The sequence below is a fragment of the Zea mays genome, chromosome 1 (assembly GCF_902167145.1).
Source record: "Zea mays cultivar B73 chromosome 1, Zm-B73-REFERENCE-NAM-5.0, whole genome shotgun sequence".
NCBI lineage: Eukaryota > Viridiplantae > Streptophyta > Magnoliopsida > Poales > Poaceae > Zea > Zea mays.
Window position 1 is genome coordinate 229,935,550 of NC_050096.1, and position 14,590 is coordinate 229,950,139.

General features: G+C 48.7%; 2 protein-coding genes across 2 annotated transcripts; one reads left to right on the forward strand and one right to left on the reverse strand.

Moving 5' to 3' along the window:
- Nucleotides 1-8,915: 8,915 nt before the first annotated feature.
- Nucleotides 8,916-11,417, forward strand: LOC103643378 (protein ROOT PRIMORDIUM DEFECTIVE 1). Its single transcript, XM_008666542.3, has one exon. The coding sequence runs from the start codon at nucleotides 8,952-8,954 to the stop codon at nucleotides 10,230-10,232; it is 1,281 nt and encodes a 426-aa protein (XP_008664764.1). The 5' UTR covers nucleotides 8,916-8,951; the 3' UTR covers nucleotides 10,233-11,417.
- A 116-nt stretch (nucleotides 11,418-11,533) lies between these two features.
- LOC100275132 (DUF241 domain protein) lies at nucleotides 11,534-12,459 on the reverse strand. Its single transcript, NM_001149301.2, has one exon. It carries the CDS (start codon nucleotides 12,412-12,414, stop codon nucleotides 11,587-11,589), a length of 828 nt encoding a protein of 275 aa, NP_001142773.1. The 5' UTR covers nucleotides 12,415-12,459; the 3' UTR covers nucleotides 11,534-11,586.
- Between the last annotated feature and the right edge of the window lie 2,131 nt (nucleotides 12,460-14,590).

Here is a 14,590-nt window from a genome sequence, read left to right on the forward strand (position 1 = left end):
TCGCATTTCCAAACATACACCTTTACTTTCCGTCCCATTAGGCAAACCACCAACTTTTGATGGTGAAGATTACGCTAGGTGGAGCGATTTAATGCGATTTCATCTAACCTCGCTCCACAAAAGCATATGGGATGTTGTTGAGTTTGGCGCGCAGGTACCATCCGTAGGGGATGAGGACTATGATGAGGATGAGGTGGCCCAAATCGAGCACTTCAACTCTCAAGCAACAACAATACTCCTCGCCTCTCTAAGTAGAGAGGAGTATAACAAAGTACAAGGGTTGAAGAACGCCAAGGAGATTTGGGATTTACTCAAGACCGCGCATGAAGGTGATGAGCTCACCAAGATCACCAAGCGGGAAACAATTGAGGGGGAGCTCGGTCGGTTCCGGCTTCGCAAAGGGGAGGAGCCACAACACATGTACAATCGGCTCAAGACCTTGGTGAACCAAGCGCGCAACCTCGGGAGCGTAAAGTGGGATGACCACGAGGTGGTTAAGGTTATTCTAAGATCACTTATTTTCCTTAACCCTACCCAAGTTCAATTAATTCGTGGTAATCCTAGATATACTAAAATGACCCCCGAGGAAGTTATCGGGAATTTTGTAAGTTTTGAGTGCATGATCGAAGGCTCGAGGAAGATCAACGAGCTTGATGATGCCACCACATCCGAAGCTCAACCCGTTGCATTCAAGGCAACGGAGGAGAAGAAGGAGGAGTCTACACCAAGTCGACAACCAATAGACGCCTCCAAGCTCGACAATGAGGAAATGGCGCTCGTCATCAAGAGCTTCCGCCAAATCCTCAAGCAAAGGAGGGGGAAAGACTACAAGTCCCGCTCCAAGAAGGTTTGCTACAAATGTGGTAAGCCCGGTCATTTTATTGCTAAATGTCCTATATCTAGTGACAGTGACCGAGGCGACGACAAGAAGGGGAGAAGAAAGGAGAAGAAGAGGTACTACAAGAAGAAGGGCGGCGATGCCCATGTTTGTCGCGAGTGGGACTCCGACGAGAGCTCAAGCGACTCCTCCGACGACGAGGACGCCGCCAACATCGCTGTCACCAAGGGGCTTCTCTTCCCCAACGTCGGCCACAAGTGCCTCATGGCAAAGGACGGCAAAAAGAAGGTTAAATCCAAATCCTCCACTAAATATGAATCCTCTAGTGATGACAATGCTAGTGATGAGGAAGATAATTTGCGCACCCTTTTTGCCAACCTTAACATAGCTCAAAAGGAAAAATTAAATGAATTGGTTAGTGCTATTCATGAAAAGGATGACCTTTTGGATTCCCAAGAGGACCTCCTTATTAAGGAAAACAAGAAACATGTTAAGGTTAAAAATGCTTATGCTCTAGAAATTGAAAATGTGAAAAATTATCTAGTGAGCTAAGCACTTGCCGTGAGATGATTGACAACCTTAGGAATGAAAATGCTAGTTTAAATGCTAAGGTTGATTCACATGTTTGCAATGTTTCAACTTCAAATCCTAGAAATGATAATATCGATTTACTTGCTAGGATTGATGAGTTGAATGCTTCCCTAGCTAGCCTTAAAATTGAAAATGAGAAATTGCTTGTTAAGGCTAAAGATCTTGATGTTTGCAATGCTACTATTTCCGACCTTAGAACTAAAAATGACATATTACAAGCTAAGGTTGTAGAATTAAAATCTTGCAAACCCTCTACATCTATTGTTGAGCATGTATCTATTTGTACTAGATGTAGAAATGTTGATGTTGATGCTATTCATGATCATATGACTTTAATTAAACAACAAAATGATCATATAGCAAAACTAGATGCTAAAATTGCCGAGCACAACCTAGAGAATGAAAAATTTAAATTTGCTCGTAGCATGCTTTATAATGGGAGACGCCCTGGCATTAAGGATGGCATTGGCTTCCAAAGGGGAGACAATGTCAAACTTAATGCCCCTCCCAAAAATTTGTCTAACTTTGTTAAGGGCAAGGCTCCCATGCCTCAGGATAATGAGGGTTACATTTTGTACCCTGCCGGTTATCCCGAGAGCAAAATTAGGAGAATTCACTCTAGGAAGTCTCACTCTGGCCCTAACCATGCTTTTATGTATAGGGGTGAGACATCTAGCTCTAGGCAACCAACCCGTGCCAAGTTGCCTAGAAAGAAAACTCCTAATGCATCAAATGATCATGCTATTTCATTTAAAACTTTTGATGCTTCTTATGTGTTGACTAACAAATCCGGCAAAGTAGTTGCCAAATATGTTGGGGGCAAGCACAAGGGGTCAAGGACTTGTGTTTGGGTACCCAAAGTTCTTGTGTCTAATGCCAAAGGACCCAAAACCATTTGGGTACCTAAAGTCAAGAACTAAAATTGTTTTGTAGGTTTATGCATCCGGGGGCTCAAGTTGGATACTCGACAGCGGGTGCACAAACCACATGACAGGGGAGAAAAGGATGTTCTCCTCATATGAGAAAAACCAAGATCCTCAACGAGCTATCACATTCGGGGATGGAAATCAAGGTTTGGTCAAAGGATTGGGTAAAATTGCTATATCTCCTGACCATTCTATTTCCAATGTTTTTCTTGTAGATTCTTTAGATTACAACTTGCTTTCTGTTTCACAATTATGTCAAATGGGCTACAACTGTCTTTTTACTGATGTAGGTGTCACTGTCTTTAGAAGAAGTGATGATTCAATAGCATTTAAGGGTGTGTTAGAGGGTCAGCTATACTTAGTAGATTTTGATAGAGCTGAGCTTGACACATGCTTAATTGCTAAGACTAACATGGGTTGGCTCTGGCACCGCCGACTAGCCCATGTTGGGATGAAGAATCTTCATAAGCTTCTAAAGGGAAAGCACATTTTAGGATTAACAAATGTTCATTTTGAGAAAGACAGGATTTGTAGCGCATGCCAGGCGGGGAAGCAAGTTGGAGTCCATCATCCACACAAGAACATCATATCGACCGACAGGCCGCTTGAGCTACTCCACATGGATCTATTCAGCCCGATTGCTTACATAAGCATCAGCGGGAGTAAGTATTGTCTTGTAATAGTGGATGATTATTCTCGCTTCACTTGGGTATTCTTCTTACAGGAAAAATCTCAAACCCAAGAGACCTTAAAGGGATTCTTGAGACGGGCTCAAAATGAGTTCGGCTTAAGAATCAAGAAAATAAGAAGCGACAACGGGACGGAGTTCAAAAACTCTCAAATTGAAGGCTTCCTTGAGGAGGAGGGCATCAAGCATGAGTTCTCCTCTCCCTACACGCCACAACAAAATGGTGTAGTGGAGAGGAAGAATCGAACTCTATTGGACATGGCAAGAACCATGCTTGATGAGTACAAGACACCGGACCGGTTTTGGGCCGAAGCGGTCAACACCGCCTGCTACGCCATCAACCGGTTATATCTTCACCGAATCCTCAAGAAGACATCATATGAACTCCTAACCGGTAAAAAGCCCAACATTTCATATTTTAGAGTTTTTGGTAGCAAATGCTTTATTCTTGTTAAAAGAGGTAGAAAATCTAAATTTGCTCCTAAAACTGTAGAAGGCTTTTTACTTGGTTATGACTCAAACACAAGGGCATATAGGGTCTTTAACAAGTCCACTGGACTAGTTGAAGTCTCATGTGACGTTGTGATTGATGAAACTAACGACTCTCAAGTAGAGCAAGTTGATCTTGATGAGATAGGTAATGAAGAGGCTCCATGCATCGCGCTAAGGAACATGTCCATTGGGGATGTGTGTCCTAAGGAATCCGAAGAGCCTCCAAATGCACAAGATCAACCATCCTCCTCCATGCAAGCATCTCCACCAACTCAAAATGAGGATGAGGCTCAAGTTGATGAAGGGCAAAATCAAGAAGATGAGCCACCTCAAGATAATGGCAATGATCAAGGGGGAGATGAAAATAATCAAGAAAAGGAGGATGAGGAAGAACCAAGACCGCCACACCCAAGAGTCCATCAAGCAATCCAACGAGATCACCCCGTCGACACCATCCTCGGCGATATTCATAAGGGGGTAACCACTAGATCTCGTGTTGCTCATTTTTGTGAACATTACTCTTTTGTTTCCTCTATTGAGCCACATAGGGTAGAGGAAGCACTTCAAGATTCGGATTGGGTGGTGGCGATGCAAGAGGAGCTCAACAACTTCACTAGGAATGAGGTATGGCATTTAGTTCCACGTCCTAACCAAAATGTTGTAGGAACCAAATGGGTCTTCCGCAACAAACAAGACGAGCATGGTGTGGTGACAAGGAACAAAGCTCGACTCGTGGCCAAGGGGTATTCACAAGTCGAAGGTTTGGATTTTGGTGAAACCTATGCACCCGTAGCTAGGCTTGAGTCAATTCGCATATTATTGGCCTATGCTACTTACCATGGCTTTAAGCTCTATCAAATGGACGTGAAAAGTGCCTTCCTCAACGGACCAATCAAGGAAGAGGTCTATGTTGAGCAACCTCCCGGCTTTGAAGACAGTGAGTATCCTAACCATGTTTATAGGCTCTCTAAGGCGCTTTATGGGCTCAAGCAAGCCCCAAGAGCATGGTATGAATGCCTAAGAGATTTCCTTATTGCTAATGGCTTCAAAGTCGGCAAGGCCAATCCTACACTCTTTACTAAAACTCTTAAAAATGACTTGTTTGTATGCCAAATTTATGTTGATGATATTATATTTGGGTCTACTAACGAGTCTACATGTGAAGAGTTTAGTAGGATCATGACACAGAAATTCGAGATGTCAATGATGGGGGAGTTGAAGTATTTTCTAGGATTCCAAGTCAAGCAACTCCAAGAGGGCACCTTCATTAGCCAAACGAAGTACACTCAAGACATTCTAACCAAGTTTGGAATGAAGGATGCCAAGCCCATCAAGACACCCATGGGAACCAATGGGCATCTCGACCTCGACACGGGAGGTAAATCCGTCGATCAAAAGGTATACCGGTCGATGATTGGTTCATTGCTTTATTTATGTGCATCTCGACCGGATATTATGCTTTCCGTTTGCATGTGTGCAAGATTTCAATCCGACCCTAAGGAATCCCACCTTACGGCCGTAAAACGAATCTTGAGATATTTAGCTTATACTCCTAAGTTTGGGCTTTGGTACCCTCGGGGATCCTCATTTGATTTGATTGGTTATTCAGATGCCGATTGGGCGGGGTGCAAAATCAATAGGAAGAGCACATCGGGGACTTGCCAGTTCTTGGGAAGATCCTTGGTGTCTTGGGCTTCAAAGAAGCAAAATTCGGTCGCTCTTTCCACCGCCGAAGCCGAGTACATTGCCGCAGGTCATTGTTGCGCGCAATTGCTTTGGATGAGGCAAACCCTGCGGGACTACGGTTACAAATTAACCAAAGTCCCTTTGCTATGTGATAATGAGAGTGCAATCAAAATGGCCGACAATCCCGTCGAGCATAGCCGCACTAAGCACATAGCCATTCGGTATCATTTTCTTAGGGATCACCAACAAAAGGGGGATATCGAGATTTCTTACATTAATACTAAAGATCAATTAGCCGATATCTTTACCAAGCCACTTGATGAACAATCTTTTACCAGACTTAGGCATGAGCTCAATATTCTTGATTCTAGAAGTTTCTTTTGCTAGCTTGCACACATAGCTCATTTGAATACCTTTGATCATATCTCTTTTATATGCTATGACTAATGTGTTTTCAAGTCTATTTCAAACCAAGTCACAGGTATATTGAAAGGGAATTGGAGTCTTCGGCGAAGACAAAGGCTTCCACTCCGTAACTCATCCTTCGCCATCGCTCCAAGAAAAGGACCTTGTCTTTGGGGGAGAAAGTAAAAGCCCAAAGCAAAAGGACCGAATTTCGTCTTTGGTATAATCTTAACTCATTTACTTATGACCAAAGGGGAAGAAATTACTTCGAGGGCTCTAATGATTCCGTTTTTGGCGATTCATGCCAAAAAGGGGGAGAAATAAGCCCAAAGCAAAAGGACCGCACCACCACCAATTTCAAAAACTTAGTGCTTTCCAAGAGTATTTATCAAATAAGTATCCTATTATGTTCAAGAAGGGGGAGAAAGTAGTATTTCAAAATGATATATCAAAACCCTCTTGAACACTAAGAGGTGGATCTCTTTTAGGGGGAGTTTTGTTTAGTCAAAGGAAAAGCATTTGAAACAGGGGGAGAAAATTTCAAATCTTGAAAATGCTTTGCAAACTCCTATTCATTTACCTTTGACTATTTGCAAAAGATCTTTGAAAAGGATTTACAAAAGAATTTGCAAAAACAAAACATGTGGTGCAAATGTGGTCCAAAATGTCAAATAAGAAAGAAACATTCCATGCATATCTTGTAAGTAGTTTTATTGGCTCAATTCCAAGCAACCTTTACACTTACATTATGCAAACTAGTTCAATTGTGCACTTCTATATTTGCTTTGGTTTGTGTTGGCATCAATCACCAAAAAGGGGGAGATTGAAAGGGAATTAGGCTTACACCTATTTCCCAAATAATTTTGGTGGTTGAATTGCTCAACACAAATAATTGAACTAACTAGTTTGCCCAAGTGTGTAGATTATACAGGTGTAAAAGGTTCACACTCAGCCAATAAAAAGACCAAGTTTTGGATTCAACAAAGGAGCAAAGGGGCAACCGAAGGCACCCATGGTCTGGGGCACCGGACTGTCCGGTGTGCCACCGGACAGTAAACAGTACCTGTCCGGTGCACCAGGGGACTCAGACTCAAACTCGCCACCTTCGAGAATTTCCAGGGAGACTCGGCTATAATTCACCGGACTGTCCGGTGTACACCGGACAGTGTCCGGTGCGCCAAGGGAGGTCGGCCTCAGGAACTCGCCAGCTTCGGGAAACGCCAACGGCTTGCCCGCTAAAATTCACCGGACTGTCCGGTGTGCACCGGACTGTCCGGTGCGCCTCCGAAGCAACGGTCATCTCCGCGCCAACGGCTCTCTGCCGCGCATTTAATGCACCCTCTGCGCGCGCAGAAGTCAGAATCGCCCATGCTGGCACACCGGACATCAAACAGTACCTGTCCGGTGTGCACCGGACACCCTGGCGGGCCCACAAGTCAGAAGCTCCAACGGTCAGAATCCAACGGCAGTGATGACGTGGCAGGGGGCACCGGACTGTCCGGTGTGCACCGGACTGTCCGGTGCGCCATCGAACAGACAGCTCCACCAACGGCCACATTTGGTGGTTGGGGCTATAAATACCCCAACCACCCCACCATTCATTGCATCCAAGTTTTCCACTTCTCAACTACTACAAGAGCTCTAGCATTCAATTCTAGACACACTAAAGAGATCAAATCCTCTCCAATTCCACACAAAGCCCTAGTGACTAGTGAGAGTGATTTGCCGTGTTCATTTGAGCTCTTGCGCTTGGATTGCTTCTTTTCTTTCTCACTTGTTCTTGAGATCACAACTCCATTGTAATCAAGGCAAGAGGCACCAATTGTGTGGTGGCCCTTGCGGGGAAGTTTTGTTCCCGGCTTTGATTTGAGAAGAGAAGCTCACTCGGTCCGTGGGACCGTTTGAGAGAGGGAAGGGTTGAAAGAGACCCGGCCTTTGTGGCCTCCTCAACGGGGAGTAGGTTTGCGAGAACCGAACCTCGGTAAAACAAATCCGTGTGTCTCACTTCATTATTCGCTTGTGATTTGTTTTGCGCCCTCTTTAGCGGACTCGTTTATATTTCTAACGCTAACCCGGCTTGTAGTTGTGTTTATATTTGTAAATTTCAGTTTCGCCCTATTCACCCCCCTCTAGGCGACTATCAGTTACAAGGTAGCTCTCTGAATTGAGAATGCAGAGAGTTGAGGTGGGTGGCTGAGTAATAGGGTCGATCGTTCTGAAGGGGTGCCCCCTAGGCCTTATATACTCGACCGTGGGACAATACACGTGGATATGATAACAATGTGTAACTAAAAGATAGTGAACTGTTTGATTTTATCTCTCTATAGTTCCGCCGACCTATCCTCGCATGGCCCCGTTGCATGGGGACTCTAGCGCGGGAAAGTCGGATCTCTGTTGTGGTCGCTCGCTCAACGTTGTGGACCGTCCGGGCTTGCACCAATCCGGTCTCATGTCAACATGTTTTGCTGATTGTCCCTCCCAGGCCAACGAAAGAATGACCTTACGATTTATTGGGCCCTTGGGCCTTTCGTGAGGTCTTTTACTCTTCCAGTGGACCCGGGGATATCTGTCCCCCACACAAATCGCGGTCCCGGACAAAATTACTTTTGGGGGAGAGCTTGTACATTCCAGTTTCCAGCAGAACAAGACTACACATAACCTGACTAGTGTAGTGCTGACCGGTAACACAACTAACAGATCTGGCCAATGCTCATACAGATTCATGTCACAGAACCAGCACGAGAAGATGTGAGCTCGACATTGGTCTAAGCTTCATTGCCTTGCTTGAAGTGTTCCTTCAGGATGTGATGTTAATTCTTAGTCAAGATAGCAGCATAGAAGCCAAGATGTCAGGATGTGATTAGCTCAATTCTGTGCGATCCGGCCGGGAAGCTCGGGGAGCATCATCTGGATCCTCGCGAGCTCGGCCACCACCTCCCGGGCGTCGGGCCGATCGTCCTTGTCTGGCCCCACGCACCGGAACGCCAGCTCCACCACTGCCTCGACGCTGGCCATCACGGCGGGGCCCTCGCCCAGCACCGGCGCGTCGACGTCCCGCCGCTCCCTGCCCACGTCCACGGGCCTCAGCCCCGTGACAAGCTCCAGCACCACGACGCGACGGCGGCTAGGTTTCTGGATTGGGGATGCAGGCCGCGTGAACAAGAAACGGCGGCGCCAGGCTTTTGACGGCGTGAGCATATAGTGAATTTAATGTTGACACCAGAGCTAAATCTCTATCTGTTCTCCATATTGGCTGCGTCTCCAAAACAGAGAAGCCAACGCCAACGCCTCCATTTCGTCGAAATCGCTTCTCTCTTCTTCCCTAATGGCAATTATCACGTCTCATCTCAGGAACTGGGGCAAGGGCACGGTTCCACCGTTCCAGGTTCCAGCCGCGCGGGTCCCGGCCGGAGCCGGACGCGCCGAGCCGCCGACGGGCGTCCCCATGCCGTTGCCGCTGCGGGTGCCGGCGCGGCTGCTGTTCGCGCGGCACAAGACTACCGCGGCGCAGCACGTGGCGGCGCGGCACCTGGACCACGCCTTCGAGCGGCTCGCGGCGGCGCACCTGCCCCTCGTCGCGGCGTCGCCGCTGGTCGACGCGCTGCGGGCCTCCCCCGAACCGCTCGCGCTGCCGAACCTGGCGCGCCGCCTCCCGCTCCGCCTCCACCGCCGCGGCCCACTCCACTTCCTCCGCCTCTTCCCGCGCGTGTTCGACCTCCGCGCCCCGCTCCCGCTCTCCCTGTCCCTGACCCCCGCCGCCGCGGGCCTCCTCGCAGTCGCCAGCTCCCCCGCCGACGCAGCGCGGACGCTCCACCGCCTCCTAGCGATGTCGGTCACCCGCTCCCTGCCCCTCCGCGCCGTCTTCCGCGTCTGGCGCGAGCTCGCCCTCCCCGACGACTTCGAGGACTCCGTCGTCGAGGGGCACCCACACCTCTTCCGCCTCGTCTCCAATCCCGCCGAGCCCAACACTCACATCCTCCACCTCGTCGCCGACCAGGCGACCGAGGACTTCACCCCGGCGGTGGAGAAGGCCCGCCCGGACAGGTACGCCTTCAAACTGCAGTTTCCGCCGGGGTTCAGGCTGGCCAAGGAATATCGGAAGAAGGTGAAGGAGTGGCAGCTGCTGCCTTACACCGGACCGTATCAGGTCGTCAGTCCGAGCGCTGGAGGTAGCAAGAGGGTGTCGAAGTTGGCGAGGAGGAAGATGGAGAAGAGGGCAGTAGGGATTGCGCACGAGTTCCTGAGCCTGACCGTGGAGAAGATGGTGGAGGTGGAGAAGTTCAGTCAGTTCAGGAAGTGGTTTGGGATCGAGGTCAATGTCCGGGACGTGTTCTTGGATCATCCCGGGATATTCTACCTCTCGGCGAAAGGGAAGCGGCACACGGTGTTTCTGAGGGAGATGTATGATCGTGGAAAGCTTCTCGAGTCGAATGATGTCTCTGAGGCAAGAGCCAAACTCGTTGAGCTCATGCTCCTTCGTCGGCGTGGTCTCGGGAATGCCAATTCAAGTGCCAACATGGCTTCAGGTGCCACTGCTGATGCCAGAGAGAGTGGTGATGATTTTGTTGATCATGAGGATTGTTTGTTGGATGTATCAGAGAAGTGATGGTAGAAGGATGTTGTCAACTTCATGGGAACTCATGTCAGTAAGCCATGTTGAACGGTGCTTAGCGCACTTCTGATGGAGAATGGATTAATGGTACCACGGACAGGAGGTTTGTGTGCTGGAGATAACCAAATGAGAAGGTGCATGGATTTCCAGAGTGGTATGACTTGGTCGACAAAGCTAGAGGCCATGGATATGCTTGGAACTCAAAAGTCATGTTTCAACTGTGCGCTACCATGTTGGTAGGTCGAGATTCATGAGGAAATGTTGAACCTTTGAATTTCGGTCCCCTTCAGTTCTCTGCTCAGATTCTTTTTCCTGACAAATCATTCTGCCAAGGTTGCTTCATTCCATTTGATTTGTCAGGATTCATGAGTTTGCTCTACTTCTTCACTTTGATCTGGCAGATGTACTTTTTGGTTGTGGCAATCGCCTGAAGTACAACCACTGGTTGGTGTCATTGCCTGAATCTTATTATTTGAACAAAGCATTGCCTGAATTGAAGAGCCAGGCATCATTCTTCAGCAATTTTTGCAACCCGGGTCGTTTTTGCAACATTCTTAGGTTCAACAGACCAGCAAGATGTGCAAACATGCTTCATGTTGTTGGACCACTTCAGGCACCTACATCGCTAGTTCAGCTTTTGAGTTCCTTATTCGTACGATATAACTTTATCCTTTCAACAATTACGCCTACTCTGATGTGGGGACATTGAGCACCTATGAATCTTAAGGTTTTCTGCTGGTTGTCATCACAAAACTAGTTCCTGATGTTCAAATATCAAGAAGAGATGGTGGTTGAATAGCCCTATATGTTGGCTAATGGAGAGACAGTCCGGCACCTTGTGATAGGCAGATAGGGGTGGAGTAATGGTACTGCATTGTTGCTAGCTGTTTCTCTATATCTAACAATTTTGTGGCAAGGAAACTTACCAGCCAGTCTGTGTGCTGAAGATTGGTGGTTACCGTCTGCCTCGCTGCAGCTGTATCTTCAATTCTTCATACACATTACTTCTGCTGTCTTTTCTTGCCTGGAGTTGGTTCTGACTCTTCGCTTTGGAGGGCAAAATGCTAGTATTATAATTCAGAACCATTGTTGCGATAATTTAAAATTACTTTAGGTTATTCCAGTTATCAGCCTATTATTGTTGGAGATTGGCTGTTAAACTATGCCTAAAATTTGAAATGGGGAGAGAACCAAGTTTTGTTCGCTGATCAAAGTTAGCAGGAGATGATTCTGCCTTCTGCGCAAGAAGCAAAGAGTAACGTATCTGCCCAACCGATGCTAATCTGCACATTTTCTAGTTCAATCCTCTGAAATTTTGACTGCAACTGTATGTAACACAGTGGAGGAATCACAGGGGGCTATGGATGTTGAGGAGCACAACTCTAGCCTGCAGCAGCCTCCTGAACACCTTCTCGCTCTCGCACTCCAGCCCGGCAATGCGACCCTCGAGCTCCTCCAGCCTTCGCAGTGCCGCTGGCGCCAGCTCCGGCGCCACTTTCCTGGCCTCCGATGCGACGCCCAACCTCGCTAGCCACCTGTGCGAAGGCACCGTCCGTACCATGTCCGACACGCCAGGCGACATGGCCGCGCAGCCGGAGAAGACGACCGCCGAGGCCTCTGCCGCGGCCACGGCCGCCTCCGCCACCACCGTGCCGACCACTCCAGTGTCCGCGGCGTCCGCGTGCCTCGAGGCGTGCCGCATCGCGGCGGCGAGGCGGCGCAGCTCCTTCTCAGTCCGCCTGCGCGCGCGCGCCGACGCGGCGACCACCGCGCCGTCCCCGCGGCGCGCGCCGGCCTGCGCGTCCGACACGCTCTGCTTCGCCGCGAGCAGCGCCGACCCGAACGTGCCGTGCGCGTCCGCGAGCACGAGGAAGCGGTCCAGGACCTGGCCGTCCTCGTCGGCGGCGGCGCGGAGGGCCGCCGCGGCCCGCGGCGTGGCGAGCAGGTCGCCCAGCGCGGCCAGGACTGCCTCCAGCAGCGCGAGGCCGTGGCCAGTGGAGGAGGAGGAGCCGTGGCTGTCCGCGTCTCCGCTGCCGCCGCCGCAGGACCTGGACCACGCCCTGAGCGCGCGGACGGTGCCGTGGAGGCGCGCGAGCGCGGGGTGGCACGGTTCGCTCGCGGACCGCGCGTGCGCCGCCTCCCTCGTCGTCCTCGCGGGGCTGAGCGTCAAGTGCATTCTAATCTGACTTTCGGGCTGGGCGTTTTCCTGATGAGTGGAAGTGTGGAACGTCCGGGACAAGGACGGGAGCATATATTGGACAAGGCCGGGGCGGAGGCGGTGGTTGCATTGCAAGTTGCGGCAAAAAATGGTCGGGTTCACGGGCGGGTTGGCGCCGGCCGCGCTGCTGTTTTGGGCATCTCGTGTTCCCGGCATGCGATGGCGAGCAAAACAAGTGGAAACCCAGCAGTGTCCACTGTCCAGTAGCGGCAGGGGATGAGTTGACCCGTGGCGTACGACAACTAGTTCAGTAGGGGACAGCTCTGCTCTGCTCTGCAGATGGTGGGACAAATTCCTCTTCTCAACGAGAGGTTGGCGCACCGTGGACGGGGTTGGGGGGCTTGGGATAAGGCGCGAGTGAACTGTCAAACCAACAACCTCGTCCAGTTCCGGTATGCCGGGGGCTCGGCCGCTCTCGGGGCCTCTGTTTTGGTTTGGAGGGGGGGCGGGCATGCGGCCAAACCGCGCTTTTTTTTCCCAAACCAGAAACCAGGCCAGCCGCCATCTGCGAATCTGGGATGCTTGTCGTCCCGAACGCGGTCCCGTGCGCGCAAAGCCAGCGAGACAGAGATGGGTTCCAGCTAGGGCTGGACAAAATGCTCATGGCTCGTTGGCTCGCTCGGTTTGTGGCCAGCTCGGATCGGCTCGTTTGAATTTTTTCACGAGCTGAGCTGGCATCCTAGCTCGGTTTCTTAACGAGCCAGCTCGGTTTGTTAACGAGCCAGCTCGCGAGCTAAACAATCTATCACATCTTAGCAAAACAAAACTATATACATATCATGTACGTAACAATTGATGTATATGTTATATGTACGTGTGGTGTATATAACCTATAAGTTAAACTAATGATTGATGGATTATGTCTATGTATGAAATTGGTCTATGCGAATATAAGTGTGGGTTAAACTGCTGAACATGTGTGTGAATAGTGAATTGATGAGTGATGAGTGGTGTTAATTTGGTGTTATATTGATGCGGTCTGTGAAACTATGAGTATAACTACTATTTTATGTTGTTAAATTAGCTTAAAATTAACTAGAAATTGATTACTATACACATGTTATTTTTTTCTGCTCTGACTCGCGAGCTAAACGAGCCAGCTCGAGCTCGTAAACGAGCCGAGCCGAGCTGACTCTGTGGCTCGCTACCTTAACGAGCCGAGCCGAGCCAGCTCGTTAGCTTAACGAGCCAGCTCGAGCTCGAACAAGCCGAGCTGGCTCGATATCCGATCCTAGTTCCAGCAGAGTCGGCAGGTAGTTGGCAGTTCTCTCGGGACGCTCCCGTCTGCCAGACACAATCACATCTCCGACAGTCCGACTTCCTGCCTGCCTGCCTCGCATGAGTTAGGGCAACGGGAGAGTGTTTGAAACTTGAAAGCGAAGTATCTCAAAATCATGATTTTAAAATACTACAATTTTAAAATATTATGAAACAACCATAGTATTTTTTTATATCGCTCTAAGTAATATTTGTCTGGAGACAAAACATCTCAAATCATGTTATTTAGTGTATATGTGTTCAAGAAGCTAAAACTTTGGTTAGAGTAGAGTTTCAAATACTCCAAAATAACATCAAACTATCGTATTTAAAACGGTGTTTTCTACAAGATAGCAGGACACCTCTTGACAAAAAAATACCATGGTATTCTCTAATGCCATACTTCTATCTCAAAACTCTAAAAAAATACTTTGCTTCCAAACACCCTCTCAAGGTCATGTGTGGGAGGGCTTCACTTCAAGAATTTCGGATTCGTTCTAGCTTCTTCCATTCAAACAGGTCTAGCTCCACAAGCTCTAGCTTTCAAAAGAATTGAAACTAGAGGTCGGCTTCATAAAATTCACGAATCTTCTCAAGGGGTGCTTAACAAACGTTGTTTTCATACCCCTCATAAAATTGCATGAAAATTACCAACCATGCCACTAGTTACACATCACACCGCTTCAGTTTTCTGTTACAGCTCACTAATCATCAAGGGTAATTGATAGTCGCCTAGAGGGGGGGTGAATAGGGCGAAACTGAAATTTACAAATATAAACACAACTACAAGCCGGGTTAGCGTTAGAAATAAAATCGAGTCCGTGAGAGGGGGCGCAAAACAAATCGCAAGCGAATAAGTAAGTGAGACACGCGGATT

Coding starts and splice junctions, on each gene's coding strand:
- LOC103643378 (XM_008666542.3), top strand. CDS start 8,952: ATGGCAATTATCACGTCTCATCTCAGGAACTGGGGCAAGGGCACGGTT.
- LOC100275132 (NM_001149301.2), bottom strand. CDS start 12,414: ATGCACTTGACGCTCAGCCCCGCGAGGACGACGAGGGAGGCGGCGCAC.